This window comes from Carassius gibelio, chromosome A5, assembly GCF_023724105.1.
Source record: "Carassius gibelio isolate Cgi1373 ecotype wild population from Czech Republic chromosome A5, carGib1.2-hapl.c, whole genome shotgun sequence".
Classification (NCBI taxonomy): Eukaryota; Metazoa; Chordata; class Actinopteri; order Cypriniformes; family Cyprinidae; genus Carassius; species Carassius gibelio.
This window is the reverse complement of record NC_068375.1, coordinates 32,262,972-32,285,979: the sequence shown is the minus strand read 5'-3', so window position 1 is coordinate 32,285,979 and position 23,008 is coordinate 32,262,972. Positions and strand designations below refer to the sequence as shown.

The following is a 23,008-nucleotide window of genomic DNA, read 5'->3' as shown; positions in this document are numbered from 1 at the left end:
GATGATTTACTAACAGGATGACAACAAGTCATAGGCCTGTGATAGCTTTCTCTCTAAATCGATGCTTGGATTCTTAGTTATAGTTTGGGGATATATTTATATATATTATATAGACTGATTATAATTAGCTTTATATAAACATGAAAGTACGTGTTTAGATGTATATTGCGTGTATGTAGTCTGTGTGTGGCCTTGTAGTGGTGATGGTGAATATGCTTAGTACTGCTATACTTTGTCAGTGGTTAGAGGAATGGGGGGGGGGGGAAGGGTTGCTTCCTTTTTTGGTGTGCAGGAAATCGAGTGAGTGAGAGAGAGACTGAGAAATGTATAGAGATCTTAACAAAAGTTTGACCATCAGAGTTTGTAACAGGACGACATGTGAGAGTAAAAGAGAGTAAATGTTGCCTCAGACAAATTGTCACAAGAGTGGAACAAGAAAGAGCAACACGAGAGCATTGCAAGTTGCTGCCCCTCTTCCTTGTTTGTCTTGAGTGTGTGGTGGGGTGGGTGTGCATGTGTGCGCGTGTGTGAATGAGTCTAGGCTGGATGCCTGCTCTCCCTGTTTCCCATCAACATAAAGTGAGAGCAGATGGAAGACTGAGAAGCGAGAGAAAGGAGGAGGAGAAAGAGAAAATAAGAGGGCGAGACAAAGAGGAGACTCTTTAGCTGACTTTTTGATGATCGCTGGCTGGAGAAATAAGTCCCACACTAGACCTACACACACTACGATGTCACCGTAGGACACTTACGGTAAGAGCACTGTAAAGTTTAGGGATGCAGCGGGAGGTCAAGGTCAGTTGAGGGGAATTCAGCAGACAGTCCTAGAAAACACAGGAAGTAAAACAATGTGCGTGAGTACGAGTGTGAAAGAGTTGTTCGTTTTTGGGGGTTTTTCATCTGTCAGCAGTCTTACAAGAGGGTGGGTAGAGTGAGAGGTTCACACAGCCTGAGGGTGAGTTTTGGTAATCGTTGCCTTCTGTACAAGTATATAAGACGTCAAAAATAGACTGAGAAAATTTAGGCGTTTTGAAATTAGCTTTCTTTTGGACTATACAACTTTCAAACCAGTCAGCTGTCAGATAAATATATGGCACACCGGGTTTAGCTCTCGTGAAGATATGTTAACATCAGGTGAAAACTGATTTTCACTGCAGTTTTTGTTTTTTTCTGTGACCAATTTTTTTTTTTTTTTTTATATCTCATTTGAAAAAATCTTACCAACCCCAAAGTTTTGAATGGTCGTGTATAATACTTTTCTTCAGGTCCAGGAGTTTGTCATGGGCTGTGTAATGTGTATGATGGCTTCGTGTATATCTGTGACTGTAGCATGACCCTGAGCTCCTCCGGTGGCCCAAATACCTCATTGTCAAATAATGCAGTGACAACACACAGCAGTCTCTATCTGATCAGATTATATCTCTGACAGGCTGTTACTGTTAATGGGTAAATAATTAAAAGGTCATTAGAAATGACATGCTTTTATCTGGTAAAAAGAGAGTCATCTCCTCGTTCTGCTATACCTGAGTGCTGTTGTAAGGATTGGCTAAATTTTTCATCAGCTCTTGTCTTATAGGTTGTCTATTTAGTTGTGATTTATCACTTAAATGCATTTACAAGACATTTTTTATTCTTTACTATTATTATTATTAACTTGCATTTACTTTATATTATTATTATTATTTTTTTTTTATTAAAATATGTGTATTGGTTTGGTGTTCAAACACAAGCAAGTTCAATTGTGGCTAGTTGAAATATATAAAAACACACACAGACACAAACTATGTATCAGTATGAAAAAGCTTAACACGAGTAGAAAAGGAAGTTTAGTTTAGTTGTTCAATGTTTTAATCCCGTGAGGGGATTTCAGTAAAAACGGATAAAACAGAAGTAGCTGAGTTCCTCAAATTCTGGTCTATTGTAATAACTGAAGCTGCTAGAAAGGATAACAAAAAGTGAAGAATAAACTAATGTTAAAAATAACACTAACAATAGAAGAAGTGCAGCAGCATGTCACAACCAGTATGACATCATATTATTGGTTATATTTGGTTAAGGAAGCATCACTAATACTGTTTCTCATAGGTTGGGTTAGAGGTTTTGACTGACAGCTCTAAACATTACATTTGCATTGTAAATCGTCTCGCACCATTTGAGGTGACTCAACCCATGCAGCCATGTAAAGAATTGCTAGACATCTGCGGTGATAAAAGTATGGCGGATGGAAGGGGACAAAAAAAGAACCCATAGACCTGCATTGAAGGAAGGACCTGAACTGTACAGTACATCGATACCAGCATAAACCGCATAGACTTATCTTAAACAAGTTTAATTTAGTTTATCTATTTTGTTTCTTTAAGAATGGTCATAATGTAGATTGTCCTAATTTGAATCCATGAAGTAAAACCATTTACACATTGGCTGACTGCTAGTTCTTAAGACACATAGTGGCTGTTTATGCTGACTTCAGAATGTCATGGAGATTGCAGATGGGTTACTTTGACCTGAGCCAGTAAGCAGCCACATAAAATGCTAGAAAAAGTACTTGAAACAGCTGCCATCATTAGTCAGATCTCCATCATAGGGCCATAAATGCCAAGCATCTCACACTGGGATGTTTACAAATTCAATTCACACCAAGTTGATGTGACATCTTTAGCCCAAGTTGTATATCTCCAGTGAGATTTTTAACCTTGAACATTGCTCTTTAGCTTCAGCTGCCCATTCCCATGATGCTCTCCTCTGCATGTTTCCTGCGCCCTCTGAGTGAAGCTGAGGAAATGATGAAATCCCACTGCAACAGTGGCACACTTTTTTGCCCGTTACTGGCTACACAGACATTTAGTAAAGGGTCTGCTTCAGGACTGGTTTGGTAGAGATGATGCTGTTGGCCTATAATGTATTACTAGATGTCCTTAAGTGTTTCCTGTACTTTCCCAGTGGAATAGTGCTGGATGAGCACTATCTGAACAACATCCCTTCAGTAGCCATTAATATGTAAACTCCCGGGAAAGTTGTCTCTCTTAGTCTTAGCCACCTTTGGCTCTGTTGACCTGATTCAGAGCGATCTTTCAGACTTCCTGAAACTCTGTGGAGGAGTTTTGCATGGTTTACATGTCTGAGGGACACTTTTATAAACGCAGATTAAATTTAAAGCTTAACTCAAAGAAAGCTAATGTTCCAGACCCGTTTCAGTCTTGTGTGTGAGGTGATGTTTACATAACTAAAAGAAAAACATTTTCAAGGAAACATTTTGTTAGCCAATTTTGGAAAAAAACATCTGGTAAACCCAAATATTTGGATAGAGGTTACTTTTTTTGTTAGATTAAACATTAAGCAGACATCCATCAGCAGTGGTGCTGGGAAGTAACCAACTAGCAATGTGGTTTAGCTTTTTCCCCAGAAACAAGGTACATTATTCATATAAAAAGCTGTTGAAACATTGATTTAAAGTGTCAGTTTTTTTCATTATTTTAGTCAAACCTATAAAACACTTTGTAAAAGTAATCAAAATCCAGCTATTTATTCCTTTGTTACTCACTGACATGTAAACTAAAAGTGAATGAATAAATGTAGCATCTTTTATTATACCAGTATTTTTAAACTTTTAGTACTCTTAAAGTTTTATGTGAGAATATTACACTACACACTGATCCTTTAACAAAGCATTGGTGCAAAAACACACACCTTGTGGACTATTTTCACAGCATTTCTCCACTGCCACAAATACTAGCTTAACAAATACTCATTTTGTGCACTCTTTACAGTACCGATATTTAAAAATGTCCTTTGAATTTAGCTTTATTGCATGGCAAAAGAAAAAAAAGCATTACTGTGCCAAAGCACTGACAGAACCCACTGACCTAATGATGTTGTTGAGCACTCCAATTGCAAAAAATATGCATGCAACAATGAGGCAGCAATGACAGTGCTCTGATCCAGTGGCATACAGATGTTGGGGGATCCAGTGGGGGTGGCAATCATATTTCAGGGTGACTGTGCCACTCTTTATAACAACCCTGCTAAAATGTAGTGCCAGTATCTTCGCTCATTGGTGCCCCTTCTGCTGGTGGCAACCACCTAGCTTTCCTGTGCCTAGAAACAAGCCTGATCACTATTTTTGTAACACTGCATTGTGCACCGAACTTTATAGCTGAATAAACGAAAGCATATACTCTCCTAGAATGCTCTTCTCTCTTTTTATGTGTAGAATTAGAGTGCTTGTTTAATCAGGGGAATCAGTTCATTTGGGTGGTTCATGTAAATATTTGAATGCAATATATTGCATTGTTAATTATTTTAAATATAAAATAATAAAATATTATGATGTTATGATATTAATAAATATAATAAAGTATATAAACAATTATATGATCATATTATTAATAAACATTCTTAATATATATTGTAATGTGTGATTAAAAGCTGTGATTCAATTTTGAAAAGATATTGCCTATTAAACAGCTGTGTTGTTGTAGGCTTAGGCTACCTTTTGTCAGCAGCTTGTAGTTTAATTAACTATTAAAATGTAGCTGTAGCTGAACTGTTCGGTGATTAATTTGAATCATCAATGCTTTAATGGATGGTAATGTATTCACTGTTTTTGTTGTTACAGTGTTGTGCCACACTTGCTGTTGCTAGTCTTTTAGCTTTCCCACAGTCTGTGCACAATACATTGTACAACTATGCGCTTGTTTGTCATTAGCACTTCCCTTTATTGTATGATCTTTCAGCGGTTAGTCAAAGTGTTGCGTTTCACAATGTTTTCCCCCCATTCCCTCACCATTTACCATCTGAGTTTGAGTTGCAATGTTTGTGTTGGTGCATTCAGGATTTATACTGTTAAGCTGCATTGATGATATGATATATGATATGATACTTTGCACACACAGTGGCATTTCCTTTTGTCTTCGGTGGGATTCTAAAGAACCCCTTGTGCAATACACTGCCCTACTTTCAAAACCACTTAATTGTCTTGATTTTCACATTTATTTCCATTCTTTATTTATTTATAAAAAAAATTGTTATTAAAACCAACATTTATTAAACTTAATAGCATGTGACACGACAACTTTTATTTATTTATTTATTTATTTATTTGCTTGATCGTTTTATTCTGTTATGATGTCTATTTCTATGGCCCAGATTACAGTCATAGGTTTTGAAAAATACCCCTCAGGGCACCGGAGATTATCTGAAGTGTTGTGGAACAATAGTGACCAGAACATGCCAGCACACACACAGGCATGTGGGGTATTCTGAGACACACAAAGCTGATCAGGAGACAGGATATTACTCCTTTTGTTTGCATATTTAACTTGAATTCACTCAGATATAACCTAAATACACAAATATACACGTGCATGCACTCCTTTACCTTGTTTTTGTTTTGTTTAGTTTTCACATTTCACAATAACTGACACATATGTCTGTCACCAATCACCAGTCATTGTTTTCTCTCCAAAGAGTTCAGTGTATTGAGTGAGGATTTTCTAGGTGCTGCCTTAAATTCTTTATGGGGCAGATGATGTACTGTATGACACTAACTAACTAGCTAACTATTCATTCATTCAAGATTACGGTTTTAGCTTTGAATTTATATGTAAATTATCACTTTAACTTTCTTTGAATTACAGTTCATTTCTCTTTTAAATTCAAATTCAATTTGCAATTCTGCAACCTCAATTTAAATTTCTCATAAAATGAAATTGGAATTTACAACGCAAGTGTGTGTTTGGAAGGGAGAGTGTGAGTGAATGATTTATGGTATGTGATTAGTAAAATTGAAAGTTTTGCCTCTTTCTTTGTAATTTTTTTTATACCCCCCCCCCCCCTTTTTCTCTGCCTACTTTTTGCTCTCTACATCTTTATTCATTAAGCAGGTCCTGCATAACATAAAGTTTGTGTAATATAATTTTATTTATTAAAAAAGTAGTATCAATATATTTGATATTTTATTCTCTCAGTGACTACTTTCTTGTCACTGTACATTGAGGGTACAGCCTGACCCTACTGTGGTGGAAGTGAGACAGGTGTTCCTGCAGCATGCGCGTTTGCAAACATACATTTGCATATGTGGTTTTAATGTGTGCATATTGTGGTCGGGGCCTTCTCATTTTGCACCTCCTCTCAGAACCCCTTGTATTTGTTTCTGTGGTTTAATTGGACTCATGTCTGTTTTTCTCTGTAACCCGTTTATTTCTGTCTTATTCTGTCACTATTCCTGTAAATCACTCCCTGCATCTTGTACTGCCATGATGAATTAATATCAGAAAGTTTGCACATTTGGCTTGGGTGTTGTCTCGGTCTCAGTACATTCTGTAATTTATAAATTTTTTGGGTTCAGTCATTACTAACACTTAGAAAGGTCTTATGCATTCCATTGCAAATTAGATTTGCAGTGTAAAGACCGTGTATGTTGATTACACAGATTGCAATGAACTGTAATTTCGAAATTATATAGACTTGTAACCCAAAGTTTTGAGTCTTGGTACCAGCAGGTCAGTGGGGGGAGTGAACAACCAGTGCTCTCTTGCCCTCTCAATACCACGACTGAGGCGAGAACCTTGAGCAAGGCACAGAACCCCCAACTGCTCCCTGGGTGCCGCAGCAATATGGCTGCCCACTGCTCCAGGTGTGTGTGTTCTCTACTGTGTGCGTGCACTTGGATGGGTTAAATGCAGAGCACAAATACCGAGTATGTGTCACCATATTTGGCCACATGTCACTTCACTTAACTTCACATTTACTGTGCTTTTCTGGTCCATTTGCTCACTGTATTTTATTATTGAATGAAAGAGCAGCTTGAACATTCAGTTAAATGTCTCCTTTTATGCTCTATGAATAAAGTCATCCCAGTTTCAAACTACATTAATTTAAGTAAATGATGACAGAATTTAGACTTTTAGGAAAATATCCCTTTAAGACTTCCAATTAAACTTGAGTAGGACGTGTACCGATTTGTAAGCCCTTAAATATTTATTTCTGGTCTTCATAATGACAATTTTTTTTCCAGTGATTTTTTTTTATCAAGCTGTGACCACAGTGAAAAACGGCTCTTCCAGAGGTGCATTAAATGCACATACATGTGGTTTCTGTAATTAATTCTTGTGCTGAGGTCACTCTGGAAATCTCTTTATTGGATGGGTTTCATAAATGCTGTTTCCTCTATATGGAATTGTGTGTGAGTGTGGATATTTGTTACCTTTCATAGGTTTGGGATCAGATTTTTAAAATGTTTTTCAAAGAAGACATTTACATTCAGCATAGCTCAATTTATATTTGATAAAGTATAACAGTAATATTGAGAATATGTATTCAGCCTTTACGCCAGTCTTCAGACTTGTAACCCAAATGTTTGCATCCTTGCTTGATAAAAAATAATTAATTTCTCCTGAAAAAAATCTTACTGACCTTAAACTTTATGCAGTAATGTTTTAGTGTGTTCAGGTATGTTTGTTTGTATAAACGATGTTCTACAATTGTGTCTATCCATTAAAATCTCAAAATCAGGATGTACTGGTGCTTTTGTACAAACAAATGATGCTTAAAAATCATTTTGAATCACCATCATCATTAAGCAGTTCACATGTTCTTTCTGGAAGGAAACAAGTTCTCAGACAAGTGTTTTGTTCTCTTTTCAGAGAAATCATGATTAATCCTTGAAAAGGAAAAGGGACGGAGAGGGAAGACATGTCATTCTTTGGCTTAGACTGCACACGGAAGAAAGAAAGAGGTACACGCACAGATCTGACATCAGAACTAGAAAACTAAAGTCTTTCATCACTCATTTTTGTGAGGTTAAAATTGTGGTTGATTTCCCTAAAAGGTTATTGAAAGTTTGTTGTTGTTGTTGTTTTTGTTGTTTTTTTGAGCATCCTAACAAAAACATTCAGCAAATTATACACATAAAAACTTTCCAAAGTCTAAACATTTAAAAAGAGTTTTCCTATCTTATGCAATAGTTGTTTCACATCAGAAAGTGCAATTTCTCTATTTATTTTCTTCTAGAGGAGGAGAGGAAAATCAGAGCAAATGACAGAGAATATAACTTATCCTTCAAATATGCTGTGAGTATAGAATCAGAAAACTTAAACAAAATTATTATTTCAAACCTGCATAAATGAACATTTATGTTATGTCTGGTGATATAGTTGACAGAATGTCATCATGACCAGTTATTTATGATTCCAACAACACCAACACTTTTTATTTGTCATTGTGTTTCATCACTTATTACTTACATTTGGAAATTTCCACGTGTACAGTAACATGATATCAGGACATTACTGAACCATCTTTCTTCTCTATCCTTTCTTCCTGAAGACCAATTCCATCAAGACCTCCAAATACAATCCCTTCACATTTCTGCCTCTCAACTTGTTTGAGCAGTTCCAGAGGATCGCTAATGCCTACTTCCTCTTCCTGCTCATCTTACAGGTGTGTAAAATCCAAGTTAACTGGGTGAAGCATTGGAAAAATGTGTTTGTCAGTCTAAAAATTAAGTAAATCTTAATGAATGAATTAATGAATCTGGATTTGGAAACAAAGTCTGTTCGATTCAAAAGAAGTGACATTCTTTAAAGATGTTGCCTCAGATGCATACAGTATATTTTAGTTTAGTCATGCATATTTCAAAGAATGTGACCATAACATGACCCTAACTTCCCATATTAAGCAATATTAAACACATTCAAAATAGCTAAATACTGTACTTGCACAATAATGACGTTTCATGACCCCATGACTTTATTAGTATCACTCTTTACTAGCGTTGACTTTGAGGGAAAGCAGTTGATGGCAGCTATTTTGCATTCATGCAAGTACAGATACCATATACAGTGATAAATGACTGGGGGAGACAATAATCATATCAATAACAGACAATAATCATATTATCATGAATTGTATTTTTAAGCTCATATCACACAGTCATATTAAGTAATATTAAGACTTCTCCCATTCATACTGTATATGTACAAGCCTAACCTCTCTGGCTCACGGTGTATAGTAACTGTAAATCAGTATATTGCTGGCATTACTCGAATATCATGTTTCCACATTCAAAGCACATAAAAATTTGTTTGTGTTTTGTAGGTTATTCCTGCTATTTCTTCTCTGTCCTGGTTTACCACGGTTGTCCCTCTAGTCTTAGTATTATCAGTGACTGCAGCCAAAGACGCCATCGATGATATTGTGAGTACACACATGTTACAGTATACAGCAAACGAAAGACCTATTTTTTTCCTTTTTTCCTGAGAGGAAACAACAAGACTGTTTTTGCCAAATTATTCTGAAAAGTCTTTAAAAGGATAGTCCACCCGGAAAAGAAAATTCAGTTATCATTTCCTCACCCTCAAGTCGATCCAAATCTGTATGACTTTCTTGCCTCTGCTCAACACAAAAGAAGATTTGTTGATAACCGAAATGTTTTTCCAATTGACTTTCATTGTGTTGTTTGTCTATACTATGGAATTCAAGGCAACAGAAACTGTTCAGCTTTCGCCATTCTTCAAAATTTCTTCTTGTCTTTCACAGAAGACATGAGGGTGAGGATATGATGACAGAAATCACATTTTTGGGGGGACTATACCTTACATTTTTTGGTTTACTCCACTGTGTTTAAAAACATCTAAGACAATATTATAAATAGATAATGTCTTCCATCTAAACAATTTTTTTGTCCTAGCCTGCCACAATTGCAACATTTTGTTGATTGTTATGTGCCATGTAGTACTGGATTGTTATGTGCCATGTAGCCCTTAGTCCAAAATCTTCACATCTTCATATCTATTGGATTGTAACTGGTAAGGAGTATGAATCAATTGAAGTATTCTTGAAATCAGGTGACAATGTGGTTCACCCATTAAGTTCTGCTCTCCCCATGTGATCCAGAGGAACTCCAGTCTTTCTGCCAGACCCCAAATTGAGCTAACTTTGGTTTTCCCGTGCTCTGGTTGTGAGTCTAATGGAAATAAACAACATTTTAGTGAGGCTGGCGGCTTTTACTGTAATACTCAGTACATGTCTAATTTTAATACCCTTTACTTTGACACACAGGCGTCATTTAATAAGTCAAGCAAACTTTCCTCTGAGTAGCAGAGACTCGCAAAGCAAAAGTTTACAGATCTAAAATTTGTCAGCGGTGGACTGGAAAGTTTGATACAATAGTCCTTATGTTCCTGCTAAGGGGAGTGGAGGGGAATTAGGGAATCACACTCCTCGCCCCTCCTCTCCTCTTTTTCTCCCTTCTAAAAACTGGGATGAGCTGGTTTCTGGATGCAGAAGGTCTTGGCGTTTGACCATTCAGCCCATGAGGGTTTCTGTTATCTTTTTCTTTTTGCTTTCATTTGGCTTCTTAATGATTTTTCTTCAGGTTTTTCTTTTTTCTTCTTTTCTGACAGAATCGCCACAGAAGTGACAGAAAGGTGAATAACCGTAAAGTGAATGTGCTCATCAGTGGAAAGTGAGTGGCTGTCAAATATTGTTTGTCACCCTCTCTCAGTCTTGTTACCTATACACCTTTTTTCATACAAGGATTTCACATAACACCAATGCATGCATTGCACCAACATGCAATCAGAGCTGTTGTAGATTTGATAGTTTACCAACAAGTAGTTTTATATTTCCTATATTCTTTACACAACTTTGAATGTATCTTTCATTTTGGTACATGATAATGACTCAAGAGTGTTTCAGTAAAATGTATCACCAATACTATTAATAGTTTCAGAAATTCTTCCTTTTTAGCTCAGATCTAGTGCATAAAAAGGAAAATCATGGGAAATTGTATTTATAGAGCACGAGTTTAACACAATCACAGCTGATCCAAAGTGCTTTACAATAATAATAAATAAATAAATGTAAAAAGCTTTTTCCATTTTCTTCAGCAATTATATGTGAGCTTTTTAGAGCAAAAAAGGTGGGATTTAATTAGTTATTCCCCTTATTTGTCTCTGGAATGATTTGAATTTTCAAATTACTACAAAACAAACACATCAATCACAACAGGACACAGCTGTAGACACACAGAGAGGTTCTTCCTGTTGTTGTGACCTGTTCTCATGTTTTTACATCACACACACACACACACACACCCACTAGCTGCTAGAATGATGCCTCAGAGTTCTATTTTTCTATTTTTGAAATAATTTCCAGGTGGTCCCTCATCATATTTAAAGTGTGTCAGTATCAAGCTCATCAAGAATGTGCATTCATAATTTATGTTGAGTTTAATAGAAACATATAACCCACACAACCTAAGTGTTGAAAATATTGTGTTGTAATCATAATTATGTGGTTTATGTGGTAGACATAAATTTTTCTCTCTTTTTCACAATAGACTGATAAGCGAGAAATGGATGAATGTGCAAGTGGGAGACATCATAAAGCTGGAGAATAACCAGTTTGTCACAGTAATACATTTTACAGATTTAGATCTATATTAAATTTACCTGCAACATTTAACTTTATATCTTTACTTAAAGATTTAGGAGCAGATGCATATGAATGAATGAACATCACTTTGTCTCTCTGTATCCTCCTCACAGGCAGATTTGCTCCTGTTGTCCAGCAGCGAACCTCTCAACTTAATCTACATTGAGACTGCGGAGCTGGACGGGTGAGTACAAGAAGCACAGTAGAAGCATTGTTGTTTTTATGTTCGTGCAGCTATATTAAATACATTTGTGTTGTTTTAAAATACTTTTTAAAATACTGTTTTAAAATTGTGTTTTTGTACAGTTATGTGTTTCTTTTTTTTTTCCTTTTTCACACAGAGAAACCAACCTGAAGGTTAAACAGGCTCTGACTGTAACAGGAGACATGGGGGACAATTTAGAGGCTTTGGCTGCATTCAATGGTGAGGAAAAATAGAGAGCGAGAGAGAGAGAGAGAATACCTTGCTATAGTTAAAAGTATAGTTCACCAAAAAAAGAAAATTCTCTCACTGACCCTCAAGTTATTCCAGGTTTGAAAACATGATGCGAAAGTTTAGAAAAGGGCAGTGCATTGCTAGTCAACCACCGAATCAGCTTGTCCTGTCAGTCTAATCTAAGATTGTAGCATTTAGCTCTCTCTTAAATCATTGGTTTGCTGTTAAGTAAACTGTCATATTAGCAGAAACTTAAAAAAATACAGTTTCTCCTCCATCATTGCAGTCTATGGATGTTCCAAGCAACAACGGACTTCTATCACCAAAGCAGAACGCTTCTCCATTTCTTCAGTTTGATATTAAAGTCAAGTCAAGTCACCTTTATTTATAAAGCGCTTTAAACAAAATACATTGCGTCAAAGCAACTGAACAACATTCATTAGGAAAACAGGGTGTCAATAATGCAAAATGACAGTTAAAGGCAGTTCATCATTGAATTCAGTTATGTCATCTCTGTTCAGTTAAATAGTGCCTGTGCATTTATTTTCAATCAAGTCAATGATATCGCTGTAGATGAAGTGACCCCAACTAAGCAAACCAGAGGCGACAGCAGCAAGGAACCGAAACTCCATCGGTGACCGAATGGAGAAAAAACCTTGGGAGAAACCAGGCTCAGTTGAGGGGCCAGTTCTCCTCTGACCAGACGAAACCAGTAGTTCAGTTCCAGGCTGCAACAAATCAGATTGTGCTGAAGAATCATCTGTTTCCTGTAGTCTGTTAACAAAAGTCAAAAGAGCTATGCAATTCCCCAAAAAGTTAATATAAATGAAATGTAACTGAGAACTCCTAAATCTTTTCAACTTCTGAGCAATAACATTTTCCTCTGGTCTTCTCTGTGCTTTCTTCAGGGGAGGTGTGCTGTGAGCCTCCTAACAATCGTCTGGATCGCTTCACGGGCACGCTGACGTTCGACTCGCAGAAATACTCGCTGGACAATGAGCGAGTCCTGCTCAGGGGCTGCACGCTCAGAAACACTGACTGGTGTTTTGGCCTGGTGCTGTTTGCAGGTAATAAATTCAGACAGATGTGTAGTATATGCTTTGGAGCTGTCAGGTGTCCCAGTTTAATTCTTCTTTATTACTACGGAGAATGTGGCTGGTGTACTCTTTTGAGGCTGTAAAATGGTTTGCCAGTCCATAGACTAAATAGACCAGACCCAAACTGGCTCTTAAATAACATACTGTACTGGATTTATGGTTGAAATCATTATAGTGGCTTGCTCTACTGAAGTAAAAGTGGTCTGGTTCATTTATATAGTATGTTATGTCTTCAGGCCCAGACACCAAGTTGATGCAGAACTGTGGGAAGAGCACCTTTAAGAGGACGAGTATCGATCGACTTATGAATGTACTGGTGCTCTTTGTAAGTTAAATGCTCTTTCACTTCAAGATATGCAAGATATGATGTATATAAGTGCTGTCAAATGATCAATCGCAATGAATCGCATTCAAAATAAAAGTTTTTGTTTACATAATATATGTGTGTATACTGTGTATATGTTTATTATGTATATATAAATACAAACATGCATGTGTGTGTGTGTATATATATATAAATATACACATTACAGATTGGAGAATATTTGGTCACTATAAGTTACTAACCAAGGTTGTGTGTTGTTTTTTGTAGATTTTTGGGCTTCTGGCTCTGATGTGTATTATTCTGGCTGTGGGGAATTGGATTTGGGAAAACCATGCTGGGTCAAAGTTCAAAGCCTTTCTTCCACGAGAAGAGAACACTGTGTTTTCAGCGTTTCTCACTTTTTGGTCCTACATAATAATCCTCAACACTGTGGTGCCCATCTCACTATATGTCAGGTAGAGTGTGTTCATGTACTTTATACTTGTTTGTTTTCGGTAAAATTATATGAAAATGAAGAATTGAAAAAAAAACTAATTTAAAAAATGACTGTCATTTTCATTCTCTGTTTACATTGCAGTATGGAAGTGATTCGGTTAGGTAACAGTTACTACATTAACTGGGACAGGACCATGTATCATGCACAAACTGACACGCCAGCTGAGGCTCGAACCACAACACTCAATGAAGACCTCGGTCAGATCAAATACGTCTTCTCAGACAAAACTGGCACGCTCACCCAGAACATCATGACCTTCAACAAATGCTCCATTAATGGGAAATCTTATGGTCAGGACCAGTCCCACATGCATTATTTGTTTATTTTATTTATAGGCCTATTTTATTTCAGAAGATTGCCAATGGTTACATTCCAAGACATAAAAGTCCCCTGCAGCGATCAAACAGCCAGATACTGTTTGAACTTGAAAGTGTGTTTTCTCTGCCCTACAGGAGATGTTATTGACCACTATAGTGGACAGAGACTGGAGATCACGGAGGTGAGAAACAAAGTCTCAAACAATCACCAGGGGTTTTAATGAGTCTGCTGGGTTAATGAGTTTGAGTTTGATGATAGGAAATGACACCAGTGGATTTCTCCTTTAACCGGCTTGCGGACCCCAAATTCCTCTTTTATGATCACAGTCTGGTAGAGGGTGTAAAACTGGAGCTTCCAGACGTTCATGCTTTCTTCAGATTACTCGCTCTCTGTCACACTGTCATGGCAGAAGAAAAAAGGGAGGGTGAGTGATTGAGTATAACATGCCTTTCATTTTTTCTGTTTATGTACATTAAAACGTGAATAGTTTTATTTTTGTTTATTCTGTAGGTGATCTGGTGTACCAGGCCCAGTCTCCTGATGAGGGTGCTCTGGTTACGGCTGCACGTAATTTCGGCTTTGTTTTCCGCTCACGCAGTCCTGAGACAGTGACAATAGAGGAGATGGGGGTTCAGAGGAGCTATGAGCTGCTAGCCATCCTGGATTTTAACAATGTGCGAAAAAGGATGTCTGTAATTGGTATGCTCACTTGTGATTGAGCAAATAGTTCACCCAAAAATAAGAACTTGTTGAAAATGTACTCGCCCTTGGGCCATCCAAGATGTGAATCTGTTTGTTTCTTCATCAGAATAGATTTTGAGAAATTTATCATTGCATCACTTGCTCACCAATGGATACTCTGCAGTGAATGGGTGCCATCAGACTGAGAGTCCAAACAGCTAATGAAAACATCACAATAATCCGACTTGACTCCTGCCCATCAATTATTGTCTTGATGAAGCAAAAAGTTGCAAATTCATAAAGACGTTTTTAACTTCAATTCGTTGCTTAAGGAGTTTTCAAGCACTGTTTACAAGTGAAAGACATTCTAAACAAATACATTGGTGTGTTTTGATTTGAAAACAGGGGACTGACTTGTTCACTAGATTAATTCAAGCCATGTAAAGCTATAATTCTCAGAATCTGTTCATATGAAGAAACAAACTCCTCTTTATCTTGGATGGCCTGATTGTCAGGAAATACACAACAACATTTTATCTTTGGGTGAACTTTTGCTTTAAGAAGGCTCCATGGTTCTTCTCATATATTGTGTTTTTGTGTGTGATATATGAGTTTTTTTTTCCTTTCAGTTCGTAATCCAGAGGGCAAGCTCTCCCTGTACTGTAAAGGAGCAGACACCATCATATATGAGCGACTACATCCCTCCTGCAGTGAAGTGATGAAGGTCACCACAGAGCACCTCAATGTGAGTCAACACCAGAGGGCTCTAGTGAGTCTACAAGGAGAATGCTTTAGCTCAAACATTTTAGACAATATAACTCTGTTCCAAAACCTTGTGAGCTGCCTTCCTGACTTCTGTCTACATGGGTGGTAAACTAATTGTTTCTTAACTCAAATAGAATATCATAAGCACGCGATGTCCATTGAAATCTCTGCAGATTTCCTCACAGTAGGAATGCTAAATATTGGCCATTAACTATATATTTGATTGTGCATTCTCTCACAATCTTTTTTCTCTCTGCCTCTGTAGGAGTTTGCTGGTGAGGGGTTGAGAACTCTTGTTCTAGCATATAAGGATTTGGATGAGGAATATTTTTCAGAGTGGAAACAGCGCCACCATGAGTCCAGTGTGGGTCTGGAGGACCGGGAGGAGAACCTGGAGAAACTATATGAGGAAATAGAAAAAGATATGATGGTATGCACAAAACACTAAATATATCCAGCACGCACACACACACACACACACACACACACACACACACACACACACATATATATATATATATATATATATATATATATATATATATATTGAATCAGTCATTTGCCTGCATCTCTTGTGTTTTTGGTATGTAACTTCATATGTAGATGGCACACTTTATACTTACTATAGCCATTTTATTCAACCAACCAACTAACCAAAAAAAAAAAAAAACGTAAAAAATGAAATGTTAATTTACCCTAAATGTTGGCTGTTTTTAAGAATAAGAAGCTAAAGTGTTTTTGTGCTTTCCTTTTTGTGTAGTTAATTGGAGCCACAGCCATAGAGGATAAACTTCAGGATGGAGTCTCTCAGACGATTGAACTGCTGGCCAGAGCAGAAATCAAAATCTGGGTGCTCACTGGTGACAAGCAAGGTGCTTCGTTATTTCTTTATGCTATTTGTGACCTTTTTTTCTCATCCCAAGTGTTATTTGAAAAATTGGCATATCTGATCACTCTAACATTACTGACATGATTAAAGTAAACCTGATGTGTTTGCATTGCCTAATTTTCTGTGCTGTGCATCTCGTGCCATGAGGGAGGAAGAAAAACATCAAACAACACAATCTCTTCCCAAAGACTATTTTTGTAATTAAACTCAAACTTCTATGCTGTACATTATGAATGTGCAATGATTCAGTTATGTAACATAATGAGGTCAGTGCTTGTGTCATTTATAATCATTATGTAATGTACTGATTACCCACCATTTTTGTGTGCTTTCATGGTTGGCAGGATTGTTAATTAAGTTCTTTTATTAATAAATTACCAAATGGCCCTCTGAAAACGTTTATAAAATGTCTTTCTCTAAAAGAGACCGCTGAGAACATTGGCTACTCGTGTAACCTGCTGAGGGAGGAGATGAACGACGTGTTTATTGTTGCAGCGAACTCACCAGAGGAGGTCAGACAGGAGCTGAGGTAATAGATCTCATGCAGATGACATAATATGTATCATGTACTAAAACACATGGAATTATTTGGGTGGTTGTTCACAAAATGGGTGTTTTATGAGACAATTTAAATGATTTCAGTTAAATTCCATATCCAAAATTTAGCTTGTGAAAGCATGAATCTTTTTCCAGCCAAGGTTTTTTTTTTTTTTTTTTTTTCGTATGTTTCTACAGTTGTCTCTTTTTTTGTTTTGTTTTTTTGTAAAGGGATGCCCGTCTAAAGATGTGTCCTGATACTGAACAAGACAAATTCCTCATTCCTGAGATTATCCTGGGTAATACTCCAAAAGTGGTTGAGGATGAAAACGTGAACGGAGAGTACGGCCTGGTGATAAATGGACACAGTTTGGTGAGAAACAGGAACCGTCTCTTTCCCTCCTCTGTACTGAAAGTGACTCTTGGGACTGAGATGGGTGTTGCTGCACAGAGTGAAACCATCCCATTTCCTGTTGTTTTTGTGTACAGTATGTCATGTTTTCATACTCCAGTGTAATTGTATGGGGTTTTTGTGTTTGTAGGCGTTTGCTCTGGAGAGCAACATGGAGCTGGAGTTTTTGCGGACGGCTTGCATGTGCAAGACGGTCATCTGCTGTCGGGTGACTCCTCTGCAGAAAGCTCAGGTGGTGGAGCTGGTCAAGAAATACAAGAAAGCAGTCACTCTAGCGATAGGAGATGGAGCTAATGATGTCAACATGATTAAAGGTGAATTCAGCTTGACAATAATATCGATGCATATCAAAATCAAAATTCTTAGGAATCAATGGAATTTTAGACAGAATGTGATTGTTTTTTTGTTTTGTTTTTTCAACTTGATCATAGCAATGCAGTTACATGATTTGTATGATTTTAAGTATTAATATTGTGATTTAACTGACTGAGCTAATTCTCTTTCCTTTTCAGTCAATTGGTACAGCTTTTTGACAGCTTTTATTTTTATTTATTTTTGTAAATGTGTGTGTGTGTGTGCATATAGGTGTATATATGTATATAAAATGTTATTCTCTTTATTCTTCTGCAGCAGCTCACATTGGTGTGGGTATCAGCGGTCAGGAGGGGATGCAGGCTGTGCTGTCTAGTGACTTTTCTTTTGCTCAGTTCCGTTTCCTGCAGCGCCTCCTGCTGGTACATGGGCGCTGGTCATACCTGCGCATGTGCAAGTTCCTGCGGTACTTCTTCTATAAGAACTTCACCTTTACCTTTGTGCATTTCTGGTACGCATTTTTTTGCGGCTTTTCTGCTCAGGTGAGCCAAATGCAACAGAACTGAAAACTCTTCTTTTTTTTCTTGCAATTACCCTTGCAAAGACTTATTGATGTAAACATAAAAATAATGTGAGATTCTTGCATGTCTTTCTAGACAGTATATGATGAAGGCTACATCACTTTGTATAACTTGGTATACACTGCCCTGCCTGTTCTGGGAATGAGTTTGTTTGACCAGGTAGGGTTTTTTGTGTTTGTGTGTGTTACATGACATGAAAACTCATTTATGTCTGTTTATGTCCAAACTATTCTGATGATACTCGATTCAGACAGCTTCAGAGGAAGGCTATTGAAGAAATATATATTTTTTACTATTAACCTTGAAGAAACATTAAAAAATGTCAATTGTGTGTTAAAAAGATGAATGAGACTTTGAGGCATTTCAACTGTATATTAATGGTTTGAAATAAACCATTATTTAGTCAATTGAGATTAGTTTTTTTCTGTTTCTCCAGGATGTGAATGCTGGCTGGAGTCTCGAGTACCCTCAGCTGTATTTGCCAGGACAGTTGAGCCAGTACTTCAGTAAACGTGCTTTCATGATGTGTGCACTTCACAGCTGGTACAGCTCTCTAGTGCTGTTCTTTGTGCCTTATGCTGCCACATATGACACTGCGAGAGACGACGGCAAAGATGGGGCAGACTATCAGTCATTCGCACTGATTACTCAAACCTGCCTCACCGTCACTATGTGTGTACAGGTCTGTATATCCCTGCATTGCAGTTCATGTGTATGCATTTAATTTGTTTAGATGTTTTAGTTATCCTAATTTCTACTCTATATTCCCCACAGCTGGGACTGGACCTCTCGTACTGGACTGTTGTTAACCATATCTTTGTTTGGGGAAGTTTGGGAATGTTCTTCATACTGACCTTCGCCATGTACACTGATGGACTTTTCCAGTTACGTCCATCTTCTTTTGCGTTCATAGGTATGCAGGGCTTGCATTGTCTCTATATTGTGTTAGTTAGGGTTTTTTTGGATGCAAAATTGTCAAAATATGTAAAAAAAAAACAAAAAAACATTACTGTCAAAATTGTATGTATACTGTATATATCACTCATATATTTTATTTGAATTTTGTTTAATATATAGTGATGTTTGATTTTGTTGTTATATTAGAGTTATCATCTAATAATAAAAATGGTTAAAATGCTTTACAAAAGCTGAATGACTGTGCAATTATTGTTATTATTATTATCATTATATTTTTTGCTCATTTAAATGTTTTATTATTAGATGAAAACAATACAATAAAATGCATAAGGATATGTAAAAAAAATTTCCTTTTCCATTCCAATTTGAAATATGTCATGTCACATACTGTTTTTCATATTCATTTTCTAGAAAAACTGTTTTGTATGGAGTATATACAGTGTGTGTATGTTGTGTTTTACAGGAACTGCCAAAAATTGTCTTAACCAGCCCAACGTGTGGCTGACTGTTGTATTGACGGCTATACTGTGTGTGCTGCCTGTGGTTGCATACCGGTTCATCTACAGCCAGATCTCTCCTACCATCAATGAGAAGGTATAGAGTTACTTAACATCCCATTATTGATCCTCAAATAGAGGGCAAATCAGAGTTCCAGTTACTGACCGAATAACAGTAAAATACATAATTATTCCATGAAATATTATCATATCAATTACTTGAAAATTGAAGATTGTTTATAAAACACATTACACATTGGCATGTTCTGAATATGCATTGATTGACAATGTTTACATGCACATCAATGAAATGCATTGATGTTGCTGATATGGATTGGTGGATGGATGGATGGATAGATAGGTGAACAAATTAACAATTCTGTTTTGATTGTTAAATACAGGTGAGACATAAGGTGTGTCAGATGAAGGAACCTGCTCCTCGTCCGCGCCGCACCAGGCTCAGCCGAAGGAGCACACGTCGCTCTGGTTATGCCTTCTCTCACGCCCATGGTTATGGTGACCTTGTGACCTCTGGCAGATTTCTGCGGCGAAATGCGCTCACTAGCTCCACGGGATTGATTCCCACAGGACGCTCTCCTGGCTTCAAGCCCACAGGATGGTCTGCGTGTTACAGCCCGGTCGGGCGAGAACAAAACCCCAAACAGAAAGTAGAACCAACGTCACTGCAGCTGTTTCGTGCGGTTAAAGACTCTTTGTTTTGAGGGTGCAGCTTTTTAAACTGAGCTAGAACCAAAATCTTAAATGCTTGTTTATAGGGTTTAAACTCTTGGGGACAATTTCACAGCTGCTGTGTTATGTCAATATGTATATAGCAGAATATATATACTCACACTAAGAACAATAGACTTGATTCCTAAAAGTACTAAATCTTTTTTGGGAGTGTGCATGGACACACTTATCACTCAGAATGCAAGTGTGGTTTGCAGCATGAACAAACTAAAATAACCATCATCCAGAAGGACAGAGATTACTTGTCCTGTCATCAGTACTATAGAAGCGACAGACAAACTCGACTGTAAAAGTGAAAAAAACAATAACACGCCTATGATGTCACAGAAGAAGTCATGAGTGATGTATTTCCTGTACTCTTCCTCTTCCGGGTGCTATGTCCACTAATGCATTTGACTGTCTTTGAGTCCTGAGTTAAATATATCCCACACATAACATTGTTAATTTCATTACTCAAAGGGGTCATGTCATATTTTTATCCTTTCCCTGAGGTCCATTTGTAATGTTTATCAAACAGTCCTAATTTAGTTCCCCCGTCCTCTCAAGGCCTTTAGGATCAAAAAGGCCTTTTTGGTACTATACCTTAAAGAGCTCAATATAAGAGCCTTCTTAGGATGTGACATGATGGCCTATTCACACCAAGAATGTTAACTATTTCATTAACTGTATTAGGGTCTACACCAGCACATGATAATATTGTTTACTAAAAGTGTGTGCTACAGTTTTGTTGTCTGCCACTTTAAATGCTCTAGCTCTTTAAAGGATGGATTTTGTTTGGCTGTCAATGTCTTTGTTTTTTTTTGTTTGTTTTTTTATCAGCTGGGGAAATTATTTTGCAAGTAATTAATTATTGTTATAGTGTGTGCTGTGCTGTCCTTTTTAGATTCATTTTTAAAACAATATCTGCATTGTTGATGTTATCATTGTTGTGAATGGTCCTTAACAGTCCAATGAAATGGTTCTCTACTCTTATCTTTACCAGCTTGTTACCAGCAAGAACAATCGTATCCATTATAGTATCAATCCCACTTCCTCCTCATTATTTTACTGTGATTAGGCAGTCCAAGTTGCTAAATGTGAAAGGTATGTGTTAATGTATTCATCACTTTGACAACACAAAGTCACAGCTTCCAGAACAAGACATTTTTGCAGCTTTGTTTCTATACATGCTTTTTCTTTGGACTAGGACAAGGGTATAGACTTCTGAATGTTTCATTATGTTTACATCCCCAAGTCGTATATTTCAAAAGATCAAGGAAGCACCCATTTTTCATGTCGTGACTTCATTATGTCAGAGATAATAAGAAATAAAGGGAGACCAATGTGAACATATTTATAGTATTAAATACTGAGTGCCTTGCAAAAGACTGTGAATTAAAGATCAATGTTAGCACAAAGAGTTCTTATGGTTCGGGAACATACAAGTGTATTTTCAGTGCAGTAAAATACATTTTAATTTAGCTTTTACTCGGTATACTAATAAACATCACATTCATACTCTAATTGTACTATGCAAATCCTGTAAAAGCAAAAACATTTTGTACAAATAAACTACTTTTTTAAATATTGTATAAAACTTTACATTTGATCAAGTCTTTTTAGTTACACATGGTTGTTAAAAGTTCACCCTGAAATTAAAATGTCATTAATCTGCCATTGAAAAAAATGATAAAGCACCATAGACGGATCATACAAATTTGACCCCTTTACTGTATTTACTGTAAGCCTTCTAAAGACATAACTTTGTGTTTATTATTGACTTCCACTCATGTGGGCTGTTAATCACTGCAACCTTTTTTATTTTTGTTCCACAGTCATTTGGATTAATCAACATGATGGCAGAATATACATTTTTGGGTGAACGGTCCTTTCAATTGTTTTGATTTTAATGCTTATTTTACTTATTATACTGTATGCTTGTTTCTAAAAAAAATTTATTACCACTTCAACTACTAAAAGCTAGACTAAAGAGACAGGCCTCAAAAAGTATTTGAACATTTCAGACCACACTTGCAGCACAGTAATACCATCAGGTCACAAAATAACAACAATAATATAAACAATAAAATAGTGTGTTTAATTTTTTTTTTTTATCAAATATATGCATAGAAAAATATTTATTTAAATATTTATGTTTTTAGATATTAAACAAATATATTTAGACAAATTGTACAACTGTAGCTACATCTGTTGTTACTGATTTGTATCCACTAAAAATGACTTCAGGAGCAGTTGGTTAATGTGAATTTTGTTCTGAGAAAAGGTCTAACAACATTTGCCAATTTGGCAAGCAGATGCCATTTTTAAGTATCGTTTGTCCTTTTGCAATGACATTTACAAAGCATGGCCTAAATATCCAGATACCTATTTTGGAACAGCTGTATTCCCTGTTTTCTCTTTCATAACCAACTAAAATTAGGTGGGCCCCCCAGACAGATGGGCCCTTAGACATTCATGAGACCCCACAGCTATTTAACTCCGAGTCTGAGAGTAAAGGAAGGCATTCTTCGACCAAACAATGAGAAATGCATCTCTATTAATGACTAGAGAGTAGGCTGAAC

General features: G+C 36.8%; 1 protein-coding gene across 4 annotated transcripts; it reads left to right on the top strand.

The window, feature by feature from the left end:
- The first annotated feature begins 310 nt into the window (after positions 1-310).
- atp8b5a (ATPase phospholipid transporting 8B5a) lies at positions 311-22,027 on the top strand. Of its 4 annotated transcripts, none has more exons than XM_052595928.1 (28): positions 311-750; positions 7,641-7,732; positions 8,008-8,066; positions 8,323-8,436; positions 9,094-9,192; positions 10,401-10,462; positions 11,339-11,411; positions 11,547-11,617; positions 11,775-11,857; positions 12,778-12,936; positions 13,203-13,291; positions 13,559-13,746; positions 13,869-14,077; positions 14,240-14,286; positions 14,364-14,529; positions 14,616-14,804; positions 15,416-15,531; positions 15,817-15,981; positions 16,312-16,423; positions 16,864-16,969; positions 17,209-17,350; positions 17,520-17,703; positions 18,023-18,243; positions 18,358-18,441; positions 18,719-18,964; positions 19,057-19,195; positions 19,664-19,794; positions 20,099-22,027. In XM_052595928.1, exons 2-28 carry the CDS (start codon positions 7,690-7,692, stop codon positions 20,417-20,419), a joined length of 3,618 nt encoding a protein of 1,205 aa, XP_052451888.1. In that variant the 5' UTR covers positions 311-750; positions 7,641-7,689; the 3' UTR covers positions 20,420-22,027. The 4 variants fall into 4 exon arrangements, with proteins under 4 accessions (XP_052451888.1, XP_052451872.1, XP_052451882.1 ...); XM_052595912.1 differs by having other exon boundaries at positions 314-750; positions 18,020-18,243; XM_052595922.1 differs by lacking the exon at positions 311-750 and adding an exon at positions 818-952 and having other exon boundaries at positions 18,020-18,243.
- The last annotated feature ends 981 nt before the right edge of the window (positions 22,028-23,008 follow it).